Below are 22,085 nucleotides of genomic sequence, written 5' to 3'. Positions count from 1 at the left end.
TAATACAACAACAACAACAACAACAACAAACCCAGTGTATTCCCACTTAGTGGGGTCTGGGGGGGGGGGGGTAAGATGTACGCAGTCCATACCTCTACCTCTGATGAAGTAGAAAGGCTGTTATCAGTATAGTTCAATAGTTATACAAAAATATAGTTACAACTTGCAATAAACAATCTAAAAAATACATATAAATATAATTTTCACATATAATAAAATTAAATTTATTAATTGGGTTGGAATTTTACTTGATAAAGTGTTACATTTTTTTACAATGTTGTACTTCCCCGTTTTTCATTTTTTCTATTGAATACTTTATTTGGCAAAGTTAATTCTCAAAGTATGTGTCATATTTTTTTTTTCAAAAAAAAAAAAAAAGGATCAAAAAAGAATTAAAAAAAAAAAAACTTTAGTAGCTTTTTTTTTTCTTTTTTGGTTTCCCATCCGATGTTCGGTGCTCACATTGGAGCCCCGATTAATTCGGATCGCATGTTGCAGGGTCCATTAAGGTGACAACTTTATTTTATTATTATTTATGAAAGTCACTGTTGTAATAAAAAGATGAATTCTATGAATAATGGAAGAAGAATTGAAGGAATAATGTGTATCAATGTAGAAATATTTTATCATATTTTACTTCTTAATTTAAGAAATTTTTTTGTTATTTTCCTTAAAAAGTAAAAAAAAAAAAAAAAAGTATAAACAAAGATATTTATTGAAACCAAAATTTATTCTTAACATAATTATCAATAGAGTTAATGAGGAGAGATAGAATATTAAAGACTAAAAAATAGGAGATAATAACAAAAACTTATTTTAAAAAAAATATTATTTTTTAATGAATTGCTATAACTTACAATTAAATCTTTAATTCAATAATTATGTAAAAATATTGTTATAACTTGAAATAAACAATCTAATAACTATATACAAGATAATTTTCACAACTAATAATTGGCATGTTAAGCTTTTGGGCTCCTGAGTTGGACTGGGCCGTTTAGAGGGCAGGCCTGGTTCAAAATATGGCCCAACTGGTCTTTGGACATTTTTGTTTTTTGAAAAAAATAAATGTGAAAATTATCCCAAATATAATTTTTAGATTGTTAATTACAAGTTTTAACATAACTTTTCATTAATTAATAGACTTAAGAAATAATTATAAGCCATAGCAACTTTTGAAAAAAAATATTTTAATTAAATTTCTGAAATTAATTTTTTAATATTTATTATTTGTATTATTTCCTTATATTTAGCATTTAATATTTATCACTCCTAATTAATTACAGTATTTAATTATTAATAGAAGTCTATTTCTTTACCTTTTTTAACTTATGTTCATATTCAATTTAACTTTTAACTTTTACTGATTATCAATAAAACTTTTCCCTTCTTTTACGGCATATTCAACTGAGTAGTCTTTTCAACTTATTTTCTTTACTTTTGAGTATGCTTTTTGGTTTCCCAATGTCCATTAACCATTGATCTTGGATTAATATCTTAAGATTTTTATTATTTTCTTGAGATTTATTTTTTAATTAAATTTCTGAAAATTGATTGTTTAATATTTATTATTTGTATTATTTTCTTATATTTAGCATTTAATATTTATCACTCCTAATTAATTACAGTATAATTACCAATAGAATTCTATTTATTTTTCTTTTTTAACTTATATTTATACTCAATTTAACTTTTAACTTTTACTGATTATCAATAAAACTTTTCCCTTCTTATACGGCATATTCATTGAGTAGTCTTTTCAACTTATTTTCTTTTCTTTTGAGTATGATTTTTGGTTTCCCAATGTCCATTAACCATTGATCTTGGATTAATATTTTAAATTTTTTATTGTTTTCTTGAGATTTATTGTTTTCTTGAGACAATGTCCGAAAAAAACAAGTTTGATTCTACCCCTAGTAGGAAAAGCCCTAGAATTATACAAGAACATAGTCCTATTAATTTTTCAAGACCATCGTTTGATTTGGGATGTTTTACCCCATCTCCAAAATCAAAGAGCAAGAAAAAAGTAGTTGAAGTTGATTCTATTCCTCACAATAAAATTAAAATTTTGCCAGAGAAATCAGATTGTTCAAAGATTTCACCATCCTTGAAGCAACAACAACTCAACATGTAAAATAATAGAGTATCAAAAAAGGTTGTTGTTCCAGATTTTAAGAAGGTTGACAAGAGGAAAAAAAATGTTGGTCAACATGATTCAAATTCAGATTTTGAAGATGAAATTTTTGTGCCTAAAATGAAAAAATCAAAAAAAGAATCCCGTGAAAATGCTAGAGTTACAAGGTCTAAGGTCAGTGTGGGTATTGACAAGGTGGATGATAACAAGTCTGATAAAAAGAAATCAAGAAATATGTGCAAGGTTAGTGTAATCTGATTTTTTTTCAAATATCTATTAAATTGGTTAAATTGATATTGAATTAATTTTAATTCTTTTTTTGGCATGCATGTAAATTAGCCTTTATTAATTTTTGAGTTTTTGTGATTTAAAGTTGAAATATAACTCTTGATATTGTTACTGTTTGAATTATGTTAAAATATCTTTTGTTGTTGTTAGTGGTTGAAAAGTTCAAAATTTCGCTTTTGTTATTGTTATGGTTGAAAGTTGACATGCCACTTTTGTTGTTGTTAATGGTTGTTAGTTGAAATATAGCTTCTAACTGTGAAACAAGTTGGTGCATTATGTTTTTTTATATTCATGGCTAAAGTTTTGTGAATTGTTTATTTTAAGTATGCAAAAAACAGAGATGTTATCAAAAAAAAAATTTTGTATATATTTTTATTTGATGGTAAAAGCGTTGTGAATTGTTTGTCTTTTTTTCAAGATAAGAAGCAGTATACTCACTGGTCTTCATACATAAAAGTTAATGTGTTTGATGATCTCAAACAGAGATGGACTACAGAGCATTTCAAAATATTTCAGAAATCTCCATTTTGTCAATTTTTGAATATGCATTTTTTAAAAATTCAACCCCAGCTTCTCCGTAGTCTATTACTTGCAGAAATCAATAACGATAGGGATGATTTATTCATCTTCAATATCAATGGTAAAGAACTGCATTTTGAAAAGAGAGAATTTTCTGTAGTTAGTGGGTTGAAATGTTTTAAGAAATCAGATTTTGTTTCTGATCCTAAAGTAAAAAATAAATTAATGAATAGATATTACTCGGGCATGGATAAGGTAATGAGGTCTGTTTTCTATGATGATTTGGTTAACAGGAAGATTTCTTATCGAGTTGAAGATTTGTATGAAATTGGATTAGTATACTTCATAAGTCGATTTCTTCAATCTGAGCTACCAAGAACGTTCATAAAGAAGGCTGATTTTGATTTGGTAGAATCAGGTCACTATTTGAAGTATGATTGGGGAGGTGAGTGTTTTCAAGTATTGAAAAAAATCTTGTAGTCATAAGATGAAAAAAATTCATCCTCTTTTCATTTTCGAGGATTTCATCTTGCGCTTCAAATCTGATTCTATGAGTGTTGTTTGGACATTGATAAGTGTGTTGCTAATCAGATTGGATCCCAAATTCTAAAAATTTTAAATTGGGAGTCATTTGAAGAACTCATTTTTTATGACTATCTTCAGAGTACGATGTTCAAGCGGTACAACAATGAGGTAATGATCTTATTCTAACTGTATTTTCTTAAGTAATTATTTTATGTATGAGCATTTTTTCTTCATATTTTATATGTATATTATTGGTATGCAGTAACACTTTTTGGGCATACCAGTGTTTAGTTGTATATCTAACTTTTTGTTTAAACTTCAGTATGTGGTTAGAGACATTGTGTTTACCAATGAAGAGGAGATGGAATTCAACCTTGGAGCTATTCACCAGGACAGCTTGGGTCATGAACATTGTAATGATTGAGACCATTCTGTACCATCCATATCTGAAGATACATTTATTGTCCTAAAGAATGAAATAGCTAATGTATGTTTTCAATTTAATCTTCAAGTACATATTCAGTATTGTATTCAAAATGTTTATTAAACATGTGATTGATATTTTCTCTGTGTCTACATGCAGGTCCGTCGTGATATGTCGTTATTTCAGAAGAAGGTTTGTTTTGAATGATATGTAAAATGTTATAATGCACATCATCTTTGCAGTACAACATTTTTGTGTATTCATTTCATAGGGTTCTATTTTTCAGTTGTACTATTAACTAAGTACTTTATATTTATGTATGTGCAAGTTTTCAAAGAAATGATAGAATATCATAAGAAAGTATGTTTAATTTATAATTTTATATTTCATTATTAATATGAATAAGTTTTTGATATATCTTTTTCATTGTTTTATGTTCTTTTCAGGTTGAAAGTGAATTCAATGGGATGAGGGAGTTTGTTCAAGAATCTGTGAAGTTTATATTGAATGAATTAAGATTGGTTAAACAACAATCATCTGAATTTGTTGAAAAAGAGGTTTAATTTTCATTGCATTGAATTATCATATATTTGTTATCAATTTTCTCATTACTAACTGTTATTAAAATACTATATCTTTCATAAGAATGTGGACGTTGGTTTACAAACACCAAGTGCAACCAACAAGCAAGATGAAGTGCTTGTTGATCCTGTCATTGAAAAATATTCTTTTGGTGATGATGTTTCTGTTCAATTGGATGGTAATATTTCTATACTTTCATATTTAATTTTATTTATATAATAACAAGATTGTACATTATTGAAATTCCTTCATGAGTTCTCATGTTTTATTCACATTTTCTGACAATTCAGTTGTGAATAATCATGTCAATGATCAATCACCGTTGGATGACATACCCTTCTTTACTGAGTCTCAATTAATTGCTCTTGAACCAATATTTAGAGTATTGGAAACACCAAAAACACATATCGCTACGCCTATAATGTTTGACAAATCTCCAGTAGATGTGTATAATCAATCTGACACAAGCTCCTGAAGATGTCCGTTGTACTTCAAGAGTAAGCATCCGTTTCAGGAGTATATTGGGTTTGAGACTCCAGATTTATTGATTGAGCAGTTCACTGATTGGTGTTATCCAAATTCAAAGTCAAGAGGAAAAAGATGTGTTTTTTGAATTTCAATTTTTTTTATTAACAGTTCAACAAAAAAATATTTATTGCCTTTTAAAAATGTATGTAGGAGTGCTGCAAACACTGCTTTACAGAACAAGATAATTCCTGAATTTGTATTGGCTGACATAAAAATTGAAGATAAAGATTGGTTCCGCACCTTGATTCACACTGGACGACCATGAAATGATGAGGTATGTTTTCTGTATTTTATTTGGTGTTGAATAATTTCTTCAGATTTATTTTGTGTGTAAATAGCAATACAAAGCATAGTCTTTCCAACTAGTTTATGAGTATTGAAATTCAGACTTCTTCTATGCCTGCCTGCTTCATTGATTTTGTTTACATTCTTCTTTCTTCTTCTTTTTTTCTCTTCCAAACATCTTACATTTGGAAGCTCAAGTTGGAGAAATTTCATCAAGAGCATTTTGTAGATGATTTTAATCATTTTTCTATGCTTTTTTATTTTTACAATGGACTAAATCATATACAGTTTATACTTTGATTTGGAATTTAATGCATTTAATTATGTTGTTTGATAGTGCCATACACTCTATTTTGTTTCTTATATGCACTATAGCATTTGCTTGTATACTTGTGCATTCATTGTCCATATGTGATGTAAATTTAGTGTATGTAAATTTAGGCTTTTCAGGTTAATTAAGAGACCACCAGGAAAAAGAACAGGAAAAACAAAGACCATAGAGAAAAGAAAGATGGCAACAAAAACACATCATAAACTTCTTGATACATGAATTTTGTAGATTCGTCAATATGTATAAAAAGGACAATAAAGTTGACATGCTATAAACAAGTTGGTTGCATATTTCACTTTAGGAAAAGTTTTAGTATGTGGGACAGTAAAAATTTTACTAAGTGGGATACATTTTTTTACTAAGTAGTATACATTTTTTAAAACATGTGTGATAGAAAAATATAACAACTAATATAAAATGAAAGATAATAGCTTATGAATACGAATCCTTTATGACTTTCTGCTATGACTAACTATTTAAGTCCTTTTTAGATGTCTATCTATGAAATAGATATTAAATACTCATTTAAAAAGTTTTTTGTAAGTAATATAAATTGGCTGCCTTGATATTTTTGGGTTGATTATAAGTAATATAAGTAATATAAATTGACTGCCTTGATATCCCTTATGCTTAGTATGCTTGGATTGCGAGTATTTTGTGTGCAGGACACACTAATTATGCTATTCTATAATTTTTGTTTATTCAACATGTTGACGTGAAATGTATTACTTGAGGAAAAAATCAAAGTACAGTGTCGTGAAGTCTATTACATACATCACTACCGATGTCTTCTTTGTTAAATGAATACGATCAATTCATCAACAATGGTTAAGTTTGAATGAAGAAATGAGTTGTATCACTCTTGAACACCATGTTAGCCAATACATTAGGGGTTACAAACTGCTTAGCAATGTTCCTTGGAATTCTGTTGATAATATTTACAAACTGCTTATCAATGTTTCCTGGAATTCTGTTGATAATATCATCATTCCTATGAATGTTAGTGAGTCATTTCATTGGATATTGGTTGTTTTCCAAATTAGACATAGGTGTCTATACGTTTATGATTCAATGATGGGAGGTGTTATCCATTCAAAGAATGTTTTAGATCATGTTCGGTCCCTTTCAATCATGATACCTATATTTTTGGTTGCCACTAATTTTTATGGAAAACGTTCGGATATTGACAGGCATCGGAAAGCTGCATACATTGATAAATCACTGAGTGAACTTTTGGAGTATGTCATTTTGAAGGATACACCACAGCAGGAACCTCAATCTAAGTAAGTTAAATTTAAATTTTATTTTTATATATTTATATTAATATATATGCTGCTTTATAAGTGATTTTGCTGATTTTCTATTTTACAATGATTGTGGTATGTTTGTATGCGCCTTCGCTGAGTACGTTAGTCATGGCATTTTTGATATCTCTAGTAGAATTTTTTATGCTGTCAACCATCGAATCAGATATGGTGCACTACTATGAGATTATGCTAGACGGAAGCAGAATGATGGGGCAATCAGTAAAAGTGAGGCAACAGGAAATGTTACTAGAAAGCATGGTGATTTCAAAAGATCTAGGGAGCATTTTGGAAGTACAAGGACACGAGAGTACTAGTCTCAAATTATTACAACAGTAGTTGGTCTTATTTATTTGTGTTTTTTTTACGGATGTTTTGATATTTGAAAGTAGTAGTATCTTTTACAATAGTTACAAGGACACCCCAATTTTTTTTTGTTACTCTATATGGAGTTTGGTTCCTTTTGGTTGAACTTTATTGATGTGATGAAGTAAAGCAACAATGTTTTTAATTGGGGAAGTTATTGTGCTTGTATTAATTCTTGTAGATATATAATTTTCAACCCAATTTTCAACCCAATTTGATACATGCATTGATTGCATTCAGCTGTTATACAATGTATTTTTTGACGTGTAGAGTCCCATTCAAGTGCAAATTTCCATTTAAGTCTTGCATTTTTCTTGATTCTTTCCTTGTGTATTCTACGTCTGCTCCAACATGATTTATATACAATGCAAAAGTTACCTAACTGCTTATTTCTCCTTATCTCTATCTTTGAACTTTACATGTATCCAAATATGATTCTACAGATTGTAATCCATTAGGTAAACTAAAATGTACAATAGTTATCACTATCTTACATGGGTAGGAGTCCTAGTTTATTATTCATTCAAATACCTGAATACCAAGTTGCAGCTATTGCACATTATAGTGCATTTTCGGTGTATGTTGTTTTTTTCAATATTATATACGTGTTCAGTCATATTAATTGAAAAAGAAATTCACCAACTCTCAAACATTTGATTATTTAAAACCAATAAAAATAAATATCCATAACCACAACGTAATTAAAACATTTGGCAAGTCCTTTTATTGTGCCCCTTACGATGACAGTCACTACATGTAATCTTTGAACGTTTACACTTGTCTTCATTTGGTGCTTTCCATCTTTCATAACATGATCTTTCGGGAGGTCGTTTTGAATCAGGTGGTAATACAACTTCATCCAACACTTCACGTGGTATTTTCCATGTACTTTCATAAGGAAAAGGTTCAACTGGTATGGCATAAGCATCTCTGAAATTTTTGTTGCTATAGTACGGTGAGCAATAGTTCTTGCCATGTTGGTTTCTATACGTAATAGCAGCCATATCATGAGAGGAGAGTATTTCGTCCAATTGAAATTCTCCACAGTTACACTTTCTGCTTCATAAACAAACAATGAATCTTTTTGCTCCATTACTTATAGTATGCAGGAATTCATTTGATGCTTTTACCTTCATTCAGAATCAATTTTAATACACAAACCAATTAAAAAAAAATTAAAGTCATGTAAAAAATAATGGATAAAGGACTTACTATCATTCTCTGTGAAAGCAAACGATTATTTGTCAAAATATCATTATATTTGACTGTCAACTCTGTTAACGTGTTTGTTGCCTCCTCATGCTGTTTTGCATTCCATGATTTAATCATTAACCTCATAAAATTCATTGTTGAAACCACGGGTAATCTTCTAGCTATTTTGTTCGTGTTGTTGATGGATTCCGCTATGTTTGATGTCATTGTCCAAGTCCGTTTGACAGTAGAATGAACCCTTGCCCATTTATAGTAGCCAATTTGAAATAAATACCCCCTAACTCTCTTACCTATTTGGTCCACCCTTCCCATCAACTCTTCAAATTGTTGTAGAGTATATGCCTTTGTCATTGCAAAAAAAAGTTTATGGAATTCTTCAAAATTCTTACGAAAGTTTACCTTTATGTTGCACCACAGATGACAAATACAAGCATGATGTGATAGATTTGGATATACTGCGGATGTTGCCTTCCAAATACTTTGATTTCTATCGGACATTATACACATACCTTTCCTTTCCCCGAATGCAATCTTAAATTTATCAAAAAATCAAGTTCAAGATGCAATATTTTCTAAATCAACCACAACATAAGCTAGGGATATTATATGAGCTACAATCATAAAATACTTCATAAAATATACTGGTTGATTACTTTTTACCAAAACAAACAAAATACATACAGATGACATACCAATATTATACAACACCTTAACATTTTGATATAACTTTCATTATAAAAATAAAAAAATAAACATTACCTCCTGGGTCCAATGTGCTCGCAGTCAGCATAGTTTCACCGTAAAGCGATTTTAGAGCTGCTCTATCGACTACAACAATTGGCCTGCAATATTCCCATTCACGAATTGAAGTATCCAATGCAACAAAAACATACAAGAATCTATTTTCTTCGGTTTTCTTCCAGCTAACAATAGATCCAGGATAATGCTTTTCCAACATATACAAATAACCCGGTATCCTTTGATATGACTTGGTAGGATCACCGCGCAATATTTTAACTGCTTTGGTTTTTGTCCGCCGTGCCTGATGATAATCTAGTGAAATCCCATGCTCCCTCATCATGTCAGAAACAATATCGTTGGGAGTGTATATTCTTTTGATATCCACATTATTACCTAAGATCAATCCGGCTACCACTTTTGTCATTTCTTGACGCCTTGCATAAACTTGATCCTTTATTGAGCATGTATGAATGTCACAATATTTTCTTATCTTAAAAAACTTTGATTTGTTAATTCTGGAAGAACGAAAAAACCAAGTGCAGTCCTCCACCACACAAACCAAATAGTAGCTATTAAATTAAAAAATTATTATTACAAAAAAAATAGATATCGAATTAACATACAGCTATTATATCCAACTTAATACACAAAAAAAATACAAACGTTTTTACCTGGTTCCACTTGATCTTTCAGTTCGATAAGAGAACTGTTTCATAAATACGTGCAACTCCATAACATTAACCAGTGTTTGTTTATCCTTGTAAGTATGTTTTACAGCTATGTTGATATTCGTTACATCACAAATTATATCCACACGTTCTTCTTCAAATTCGTCAAAATCTGGACTTATCCCGATCAAACGATCATAATCTTTTTGAAAATAGCTTTCTCCTTTGTTCATTCTTTTCGTTAGAACACTGTTGCCCAACACAAACAATTGCTCCTTCAATTTAGTGAATTACATCGTTCGATTTATCCAAAGTTGTAACGTACAATGGATATTTTAAGAAGAAATCAACAACCGTTTTCTTCTGTTCCAAATACATCTGCACACTTGTATCATTGTGTATGACCATAGTTGGGCATCTATCACTTATTATGTATCGGATTTCAAGATTATTTGTAGATGTGTCTATCATCAGTTGTGTTGCGATTGCTTCTACTAATCCTTTGTACTTGGTCGTTGCATCATACATTATCTCATCAATTCCGAAGTCCCTCGGTATTCCTGTTTATACAATAATTTTAGTGAAATTAATAAACGTCCAAAATTCAACATTGTAACAACAAATAATTGAAGAAACACACAAAAAATATATATTTAAATTCATTTAGAAAGCGTAAAAATAAATTAACAAACCTGACGAATCCCATCTCTCTCCATGACGTAGCATGATTGAATGCAAATTAACAGAATTCATAATTGTTGGTTAAAGAAATACTTGTTTTTGCTTTTTTTTCAAACTATATTCAACAAAGCTTAGATAGCAAGCATTTTTTGTGTACTGATAGAGAGAAATCGTGTAACAGAGGAAGGTAGTGTATAAAGATGGAATCTTAATGCAAGCATTAAAATTGGAACAAAAATAAATGATTAGAGGGATTTGGGGGGGATAAATATCAGTAATTAAGATTAACTATTTTTAAGGAGGATAATTTGTATATTAATTGTATTAAATCTTACTTTTCCTTTTTCATTAATTTTTTTTTGTATTTTCAACAAAAAGAAAAATATTTTTTATATATTTTTTTAAGATGAAAGTTGCTATAACTTGAAAACTTAAAAGTTTTGTTATAACTTGTAATAACTAATCTAATAAGCTTATATAGTTAATTCACTCAAAATAAATTTATTCATTTTGAAATGACTTTCAAATTGAAAACTGTTCTCTAAAGAAAATATTTTTCAAAAATTTTGACCAATTAAACATGAAAAATACATTTGTCATCCATTCCGAACACACCTCTAAAGTAAGTACATTTTAAATAAGCATACATTATTCGAGATCAAAGGTCATGAGTTCAGTTGAATCACAAAAATCATTCTAAATTCGTCTTAATAATCCTTTTATTCATGGGATATGCCTAATGAAGATGATAGAGTATATATGTAGGTTTTATCCCTATTTTAGAAGATAAAAAAATTATTTTCGATACATCTTCGATCAAAGAAAAAATAAATGAAAGCAGTTAAGTATGTACCCAGCGAAGATGATCGTGTTTAAGGTAAGAATATACCCAAGCAGTTAAGAATATACCCAAGGAATAATATATTTTTATAATTTAAAAGAATTTGTTTTGATATTATTTTTTATGATTAATAAAATAATTTATAATTATATAAATATTTGTTTTAAACTATAGATTTTTATTTCTTAGATTTTAATATAATTAAATAATATTACATAAATTAAGACAAAATAAATATTAAATATTTGGTATGCAAATGGGAAACATTTATTTTTTTAAAAAAGAAAAACCCATACTCCTATTATCATTGGTCACACGGTCATAAGTCTCAACATTCTGAGGCCTCATTTGTTTTCACTTAATGGAGGTCTGAATCTGAATGGTTCGACTTCAGTCCATTAAGTGCATTTTTTTTTAACTGCCTCTTAATGTGCCTGAAATCCCCTGAATCAGTCAGATATGAAAAAGAGTTTGAATACTATTCAGACTCTTTCTAAAACTAGTATTCAGACTCTTTCTAAAACTAATGTATTCCCTCAAAACTCTCACTTTGTTATTTTCCTCTCTATATACGTGTAAAATGAATTAAAATAACTTAATTTATTATCAAATGAATTATAATGCAATGGATTATAATACTAATAATTCACGTATTGAATTATTTATTTTCCTCTCTCATTTGATAATTATTTATTTTCCTCTCACTTTGTTATTAAAAATATTGAACAATTCTAGTAATTCTAACTTATACTTCAAAACTCTCTCACTGTTGTAGTAATTTATTTTTTGATTACATCTTATCACAAAATGAAGAGTTATTTTGTTCTATATTTGGTGTGAGGTATTAGTTAGTCCCGAAATTATTTATCCCACCATTACATGAAATAAGTTATCCCATATACATGGTGAAATAATGAATTCCGAAATTAATTATCTCGAAATAACATTTTTCCAAATCAAATGATCCTACTTCCTAATAATTGTATCCAACTTGATTAGTATTACTACTATTATAAAGTTTTTTTTCCCCATCCGGTGTCCGGTGCCCGTATTGGAGCCCCAACTAATTCGGATCGCGCGTTGCAGGACTCGTTAAGGTGGCAGCGCTCCCAACAGAGTTTTCTCCATACCCAGGATCGAACCCTCGACCTCTGATTAGGGGGTGGAACAGCCCCATCCACTGCACCACAACCCATGTTGGTTACTATTATAAAGTTTCTTTTTCACGAAATGGACTAATGTATACACTTTAGTTTTGTGCCTTTAGTTATAGGTCCCAACATTATATATTATATATAGGTTCTTTTGTATTTTGAGTTCTAATAAATATTCTGGCTCGTCACTAGACAATTTTTTTTTAAAAAAATAATTTAATTCTAATCCAAATCTATGGTGGAAATGGAATGCTAGCAAAACTATTAATATTCATTCCAAAAATAAGAATTTGCTTGAAATTTAATCTAAAATCTTAACAAAATGTTCGAAATTTTAGGGGTTGACTATAAAAACTTTATCTCCTTTTTTAAATGAGATAATGATCATGATAAGATCAATAACACTATACTAAATTTAAATCAACTCCAATGAATTTAAATAACACTATACATTATCTACATAAATTATTATTATATCATTAAGTCTTTTTTACTTATCATGATAGGTGATATATTTTATTTTTAAGTTTTATATTTCAACCAAATTTATAAGGGTAATTCGGTATATTAATACTTTCACTATGCATGAATTTTGAGAAAGCGCTGAACCACAAAAATTTATTGTGCATAGTCTTACCATGCACTTCTACTCGGGCTTGCTTTCCTACATTAGACGTTCAACAGATAGTCTCACGATGGGCATTCATGCCCTGACACTACTTCTAAAGCCCGTCTCTTGCTCAAAAAAGTTTTTTGAAGATCGTATTTCTATGACTTAAACTTATGACCCCCTGATCACATTACAACAACTTTACCAGTTATTCGAACATCATTATCTAAAACTTGTGTCCCCTCATCTCCCCAAACATCATATGGTCCACTTCCTCTAAACAACCAATTGTTTCCTTTCTTAGATCACTTCAATATAATAATTAAATTACTTTTACATAATGCTTTTCATATGGACATTCTGAGATGCCAATTCTAAACCACAAAGATCCAATAAATTTATTAAAACACATTAAATCTAAACGCAACAACCTTTACTTGTTTTGTAGAATTTCAAAAGGGTATCACAAATTTTTTAAATTCTAACATGGGAACCATATTGTATATGTTTTCACCAAATGAAATATTGCAAATAGCCATGTGGGGTGGGGTGGGGTGGGCTGGGGTGGGGGTGGCAGTGGGCGTGGGGGTGGATCTCTACTTTTGGTCATCATGATTTCCAATTAAATATACTTTCACCTTCAATCACTACAAAGATTCTATTTCATTCACAAATTGATCTAGTGGTCCTTAATAATAAAAATAATAAATATTAAATACTTGTATTTTAAAAAATCAAGATATGATTATATTTTTTTGTTTACTTACCAACACACTCTTCATTCATTAAAGGAGAGATTAAATAAAAATATGATAGTAGAAATGTATCAAAAATGTAACAATTATTTACACCCTAGGAAAATGAAAATAAGAAAGATACTATCACATTTAAAATATGAGGAAAACAAATAGTAACTCTTTATCATGCATGAATTTGTTTGTTGTTTGGTACCATAGATGAGACGCATAAATTTATCTATTTCATGAGATTAGTTATCCATTATATATTTATATAAAATAATTATATAAATATTAAAATAAATAATTTTAAAATTAATTATTATTCTCAATTAAACATAAAATTAAATAATTTTATATTTAACCTGAAATTATTAATCATTATCCCTATATCAAATGATCTAAAAGAGGACATTTAAGTAGTCAATATCTATTGACTCATTTTTTTCTTTTCACACGTATTGACTACTTACTACTATATGGTCCACTTAGACCCTACCTACATAAAAAGAAATTAAATAAAGAAAAGAGATAAAGCATCTTGTACCCCCTTTTGAATTATACTACCTTCATTTTATTTTATTTTATGTGTCGCTATTTGATCGATATAGAATTTAAAAAATAAGTGATGACTTTATAAAGTTTATAAAATTACCCCTTTTAATGTATACTTTTTAATTATCTTTTCTTAATAAGTAGAACTCACTAAGAATAAAAATAGAAATAATGCCATTAAATAATTACCAAATAAGAAAACATGACATTCTTTTTAGAACAAATAAAAAAAAAATGACACATAAAATGGGACGGAGTTGTTACAATAAGCTCTAACTTTACAAAGGTCTTATTATTTTTGAACTTAATTTTAGAATATTTTTATCATCCTTTTGTGTTGACGTGACACTTTATAAAGGCAGCACAAAAGAGTGACAAAAATATGTTAAAACTGAATTCAGAAATACTAGTATCCCGTAAAATTGAAGTGTGTCGTAGAAAATATGGTCATAATTGAGAGGTACCAGATGCTTTACTCTAAATAAAATGATCTACCAACATGGGTTGTGGTGCAGCGATGAGACTGCTCCATCCTTAACCAGAGGTATCGGGTTCGAGCCCTGGGTATGGAGAAAATTTTATTGGGAGAATTATTCCTTAATGGGCCCTGCAACACACAATTTGATTTAATCGGGATTCCAATGTAAATACCGAACATCGACTGGAAAACCAAATAAATAAATAAAGTGATCTAACTTTGGTTACTCAAATTATAATTTCACAAAAATTAATCCCCCCACCCCACCCCACAACCAAACTCAATCCCCACCACCCTAATTTAATTTATTTCCCCCCTCCAATTATGGAACACAAATAAATGTCCACTTGTGAAAACTAACCCCCAAATTCTCCTCAAATTCATCTTCTTCTTCTCCTCCTCCAAAAACTTCCTCCCCTTTTACACAACCAAAAAAACAAAAAACAAAAAAAAAAAAAAAAAAAAAAAATTCATCACAAAAAAAAAACCCTCATACATCTTCATCATCATCGTCGTCGTCATCATCATCAACAACAACTTAATCCATGTCGAAACCACATGCCATAATGATACCCTATCCATATCAAGGTCACATAACCCCATTTGTATACCTAGCCATAAAGCTAGCATCACATGGTTTCACCATAACATTTGTTAACACACATTATATCCATTCAAAAATCTCCAATTCCAACAAAAACAAAGACGATTTATTTGCTAATGCACGTAAATCTGGGTTAGACATTCGTTATACAACTGTTAATGATGGTTTTCCTTTACAATTTGATCGTTCATTGAACCATGATCAATTTGTTGAAGGTTTATTGCATGTTTTTTCTGCACATTTTGATGTGTTGGTTGGTGATTTAGTGAAATGTGATCCACCTGTGAATTGTTTGATTGCTGATACATTTTATGTATGGCCAGCTATGATTGCTGAGAAGTATAATTTGGTATATGTATCATTGTGGACTGAACCTGCTTTGGTTTTTAACTTGTATTATCATATGGATTTGTTGAAGAAGAATGGACATTTTGCTTCTCAAGGTTAGTGCCTCCTTCTAACTTTTTTTTTTGTTCTTATTTTGTTTTTTCGTTGAGTCGGTGTGATCTGCACCAACGGATTCAGGATTTAAGGATCGTGAGTGATTAAAAAATAAAAAAAAATAAAAAATCACCTCAAAGAAGTTCAAACCCGATGGCGCCCCTTTCCTTAAGGTCAATCTAAATGTCAATGCACCCAGTCAACTTTTTATTTCAGTTGGTGCTTTTATATATATTATATTTATTTTCGTATATTTCTTATGTAATTTTACTTATTCCGCGTCGAGTTTAATGGATGCCGGAGCATCCCAAAAATGAATGTAGGTTCGCCCCCGGGTGATCTGTAGGTTAAGGTTTCGAGCTAGAAAAATAGTCATGAGCGTTTGTATTAGGATAGATGATCTGTAAGTTGCGAGTTCGAACTAGAAGAATAGTCATGCGTATTAGGATATATGGGAGGTCAGGAGTTCGAATTAACTATTTGATCTATAAATTACAAGTTCGAGTTAGAAAGTAATTATTAATGCTTATAAATTAATAATGTGGATTTGTTGGAAGAAGAATGGATATTTTGCTTCTCAATGTAAGTGCCTCCTTTTTCTTATAACCTTTTTTTTTCTTCTTCTCATTTTGTTTCTTTGTTGAGTCGGTGTAATCGGTAGGTTAAGGGTTTGAGTTAAAAAAATAGTTATGAGTGTTTATATTAGGATAGACGGTTTATAGATTACGAGTTCGAACTAGAAAAAGTGTCATTAATGTTTGTTGATTGTGATCTATAGATTACAAGTTCGAGTCACAAAGTAATTGTTAGAAGAAGAATGGATATTTTGCTTCTCAATGTTAGTGCCCTCTTTTACCCTCAATCTCTTGTATTTTTCATTTTTTTGTAGAATTGATGTGATTTATAGGTGTTTCTTTACGATCTTGGTGTACTATTCTCCATCTTGAGCCGGGGGTCTATCGAAAACAGCCTCTCTATTTTTTTAGATGTAGTGGTATGGATTACGTACATCTTACCCTCCCCAAACCTCACTTTATGGGAATACATTGGGCCCGTTGTTGTTGTGGTGCGATTTATAGGTCATGGATTCAAGCTAGAAACATAGTCATGAGTGTTCGTGTTAGAATAGAGTGTCTATATGACACCTATTGGGTTGCAGTCTTTTGGCTCTTTTTTTTTCTGACTAATGTGGGGCACTTTGAGTGGGTTGGTCCTGGTTTATGTTGCTCGAGCTTTTTAAAAACGTAATTGAGTGTGTCGGATTCTCAAAAAGTTGTCTAAAAATAAATATTTTGCTTCTTAAAGTTAGTGCCCTCTTTTCCTTCAAACTTCTTTTTCATTTGCTTTCGCGTTTGAGTCGGTGTAATCTATAGGTCATGAATTCAAAAGTGTATAATGACTTAGCTAGCGCCTGACTATAAATTTTAGATTAAATTTTAAAAATTTATCTTCAAATATTTATATAATCAAAAAAATTTAATAATTCAAATTCATACAAATCGACCAATGCCAAACTAAACACAATTTCAAATTTCAAAAATTACAATTTTAATATTGCTGCAAACCCAAATGGTTTGGATGTCTGATCACCTTATAGAAAAAAGTGTCAATCCATATGGCTTTGCCAGAATTATATATTTATATATTAATGTATATACAAGTATAGTATTAAAAATAATATAATACTATGTATATATACAACATGTGGCCGACACAGAAGTATCAATCAGAAAGTGAAATCTCAAAATCAACCAATAGTAGAACTATAGTATTAGAAATAATAATATAATATTAAAAATTATGATATTTGGATCAATGTGTGCACATCCCAATTAATTTCACAAATATTTTGCTACCAAAACTTGTGTAGCTTTGATATATAGAAAAGATTATTACTTTTCCCATCGTAAAATTTAAATTTAAAATTTCATAATTCTCAATGCACTTTATTAATCATTAGACGACCATCTTCCAACCAATATGCTGTTAAATTTCAATTTTACTTGTAAATTGGATTGTGAACGGGAGCTGACAGTAGGTGATAAAGTTGTTGTCATGTGATCAGAAGGTCACAGATTCAGGTCGTGAAAATAATCTCTTGCAAAAATCTAAGATGAAACTGTATATAACAGATCCTTGTAATTGGTTCCTTCTTTAAAACATGCATATAGCGGGAGCTTTTGTTCACTGAACTGTCCTTTTTTACTTGTAAATTGGATAGTGAACAGGAGTTGGGGAGTAATCGGTAAAATTATTGTCATGTGACCAGGAGGTTACAAGTTCAGGTCGTGAAAACAGTCCCTTACAAAATGTAAAATGAGACTGTGTATAATAAATTCTGAGGTCGATTCCATCTTCAGAACATTCATATAACTGGAGCTTTTGTTCACCGAACTGACCCTTTTACTTGTAAATTGGATTGTGACCATGGACCCAACATAAATGGTGTAAAATGCTTTGTAGGCCACTCTATTCTTTCTTTTTATTTTTGTCCTTATTTTAGGTTGTTGGATCCAATGAAAGTTGGTGGTGATAGTGTTGGCTAGTTGTGAACTTGAGATAGTAACAATTTACTGCACCTACTAGTATTTGATTTTTCTGAACAAACAACTTGTTTTCTAAAAGTAGTTTATAGTCTTTAAACTAGTCATGTTTTTGTTTTGTTTGCAGAGAAAAAAATTAATGGTTGTTAGTTGAGAGATAGCAACAAAATAATTTTTTTGTATGAAACAAGTCTTTTCACATTATCAGAGAAATTAGTCAAATTGGTCCACTTGTGTATGCATGTGGACATTATATTAAAATAGGTATTCACATTTGGAGATACTAGTTATTGTATAATAATATGTACTATATTTTGATTAAAGTAAAAGGTTAGAAGATAATTGAATTTTGTTTAGCTTCTGCTTTTATTTGGTAGTAGTAGCATTTACTCTCGTAGGCTCTTGTCCTTTAAATTTTGTTACTATATGTTATTTTGTGTACTTCGATTGGCTTAACTCTTTTGCCATGACTTCTTTGCTTTCTATTTCTTTACTTGAACTGTTTTGAAATGATTTTTTCCTGAGTCGATGGTCTATAAAAACAACCGCACTAGCCCTCTAGATAGGAATAAGGTTTGCGTTTATTTTATTCTTCACAGACTTCATTTGTGATATCACATTAGATATATTATTGTTGTTGTATATATTGATTATATATATTATATCAATAATGACTACAAAATATTACCATTAGAGGGATAAAAAGAATTAGGTGATTAAAAATATTTAAAATCCTTAAAAAGAATATCTATTCTGTGCAAATTTGGTAGACTAAAGATATTCATTTACTATTTGAGTAACTAGTAAAGTTGCTGCCATGTGACCAGACGGTCACGGATTTAAGCCTTGGAACCGGCCTCTGGCAGAAATGTAAGGTAAGATTGCGTATAATACACCCTTATGATGGGACTCTTTTCCGAACCCTGCACATAACAGAAGTTTTAATGGACCGGACTATCCTTTTATTTGGATTGCTTGCCTTCTTTGACCACTTTACATTGCCTTTGACCCCCACTTGGTTGTCACATTTGTATATCATTAAGAAAAAGGTTTATTACTAGTAAGTTTGTTCATTTTAATATTTTTAAATTTGGACCATAAGGTTAGAACATGGATTTTTTTATTTTAGAGGATCTAGCATTGATTCCTTTACTAACTAATTATTGGTCTTGAGTGGGATTGGTGAGTCTACATGAAATTATTTTATGTTAAATGATGTGACATTTCAACTTATGAGTAGGCCTCTCTGTCTCAATATGTGCTACAAGTAGTCAAGTAGACAAGTACCACACCAACTTATTATATATTTTGGAGTTTTTGCCTTTTCTTTTCATTTTTATCTACTAAAAATTGACTGATCAAAAGGTCACATTGAGTGGGGCACAAATCAAGGTCGAAGGTTGGTAGGTAGCAGTATGTTATCTTGTAACCTATTTGTACTAGTAGTTGTCGTATTGCCTCTATAGTTGCTTGACTACCGATGGTTTTTATATTTCAACTATTATTTTGCTTTATTATAGTTACTGTCTTATTACTATCTATTGTTTTTGTACTATGACTTGGAGTTTTTGCCTTTTCTTTTCATTTATATTTATTAAAAATTGAATGATCAAAAGGGCACATTGAGTGGGGCACAAATCAAGTTCGAAGGTCGGTAGATAGCAGCATGTTGTCTTGTAACCTATTTGTACTAGTAGTTATAGTATTGCTTCTGTAGTTGCTTGTCGTTGGATTTTTGTTACTATCGATTGTTTTTATACTTTCACCATTTTATTTGTTATAGTTACTGTTCTGTTACTATCTTCTGTTTTGGCACTATTTGATATTTCTTTGTGCTTATGTTACTTCTTTTACTGAACTGCTTTAGACTATGTTTCCTTGATCCGAGGGTCTATTGAAAATCAGGGGCGGAGCTATCCTTTGGCAAGGGATTCGCAAAAAATTATATTATTTGTACATAGTTACAATTATTTTTTATGTGTGTATAGTAGATGTTGAACCCCTTTGATTTATTCGTTTATTTATTTCTGAACCCCTTTAGTGAAAATCGTAGCTCCGGCCGTGTAATGGAAACAGCCTCTCTACTTCTACCGTAGAGGTAAGGTCTGCGTAGACTCTACCCTCCCCGGACTTAACCTTGTGGGATTATACTGAATACGTTTTGTTATTAATTTCTAATTTGTTTAAATTTATTTATTTTTATTTATCAGATAATAGAAAGGACACTATTGACTACATACCAGGAGTTGAAGCTATTGAACCAAGAGACTTGATGTCCTATCTCCAAGCAACTGATATTTGGACTGTGGTTCATAGGGTAATCTACAAGGCCTTTACTGATATTAAAAAGGCAGACATCATCATTTGTAATACAGTCCAAGAACTTGAATGTGATACACTTTCAGCCCTAAATAAAAATCAGCCCACATATGCTATTGGGCCTATATTCCCATCTGGTAATCTCACTAAGGCCCCATTCAGTCTTAGCCTATGGTCCGAGTCCGATTGCTCGCAATGGCTCAATAGCAAGCCCAACTCATCAGTCTTGTATGTGTCATTTGGTAGTTATGCACATACTAGTAAGGAAGATTTATTGGAGATAGCCCATGGGCTTCAACTTAGTGGGGTGAACTTCATTTGGGTTCTAAGGCCCGATATCGTTAGCTCAGATGAGACGGATTTCTTGCCTGTTGGGTTTGAGGAAAGTATAAAAGATCGAGGGTTGATCGTGCCATGGTGTAAGCAGATTGAAGTGATATCACATCCAGCGACTGGTGGATTCCTGACTCACTGTGGATGGAACTCGACGCTGGAGAGCATATGGTGTGGTATACCGTTGATATGTTATCCCTTGTTGACCGATCAATTCACTAACCGAAAACTAGTTGTGAATGACTGGAAGATTGGAATTAATTTGTGTGACAAAGAGCGCGTTACACACGAGGAAGTAGCCGAAAAGGTTAGCCATTTTATGTGTGGGAATAGCACTCAAGTTTTGAGAAATGCAGTGAAGGAAGTGAGAAAAACATTAGAAAATGCATTAGAAAAAGATGGATCATCTGAGAAAAATTTTCATAAATTCATGGAGGACATAAAGGTAAATGCAAGGAAACGGGCCGGGCTTTCGAATGGGCATGCTAGTCCATTATACCAAAATGGTAATGGGCTGATCCATTGAATATTTGCAACCATATAGCCTGAAGGACCTAAGTTTTAGGAATAGTGCTACTAGCCACTTTTTGACTCTCTTTTTTAAAAAGATAGTCATTATTATGGAGTTTCAAATTTCACGAGTAAAACTTCAGCATATCATCATGAAGTTTTCGGTGGGACATTTTGGAACTCCAGACTAGTGACTATTTTTCAAGTATAGAGACTGAAAGTGATTGTTTTTGAAATTTTTGGCAATGTTGTGCGCGCTCTCTCTCTCCTTGTTATAAAACCTTTGAGATTAATTTTTGCTTAGTTAAATTCAAGTTGTGAATGTAAAAAATTGTTTGTTCAATAAATAATTTAGTTTAGTTTGTTTTAAAA

At 30.6% G+C, this 22,085-nt stretch overlaps 1 protein-coding gene across 1 annotated transcript; it reads left to right on the top strand.

The window, feature by feature from the left end:
- The first annotated feature begins 15,301 nt into the window (after window positions 1–15,301).
- LOC107843112 (UDP-glycosyltransferase 86A1) lies at window positions 15,302–22,085 on the top strand. The gene is made up of 2 exons (XM_016687290.2): window positions 15,302–16,010; window positions 20,762–22,085. Exons 1-2 carry the CDS (start codon window positions 15,509–15,511, stop codon window positions 21,727–21,729), a joined length of 1,470 nt encoding a protein of 489 aa, XP_016542776.1. The 5' UTR covers window positions 15,302–15,508; the 3' UTR covers window positions 21,730–22,085.

This window comes from Capsicum annuum, chromosome 9, assembly GCF_002878395.1.
Source record: "Capsicum annuum cultivar UCD-10X-F1 chromosome 9, UCD10Xv1.1, whole genome shotgun sequence".
In the NCBI taxonomy this organism is placed as follows: domain Eukaryota; kingdom Viridiplantae; phylum Streptophyta; class Magnoliopsida; order Solanales; family Solanaceae; genus Capsicum; species Capsicum annuum.
This window is presented reverse-complemented; position numbering and strand designations above follow the sequence as displayed.

Bases quoted from the DNA above. Each gene is read 5' to 3' on its own strand.
- LOC107843112 (XM_016687290.2), top strand. From the start codon at position 15,509: ATGTCGAAACCACATGCCATAATGATACCCTATCCATATCAAGGTCAC. The intron at 16,011-20,761 runs GTTAGTGCCTCC...TTTATTTATCAG, and splicing joins TGGACATTTTGCTTCTCAAG to ATAATAGAAAGGACACTATT.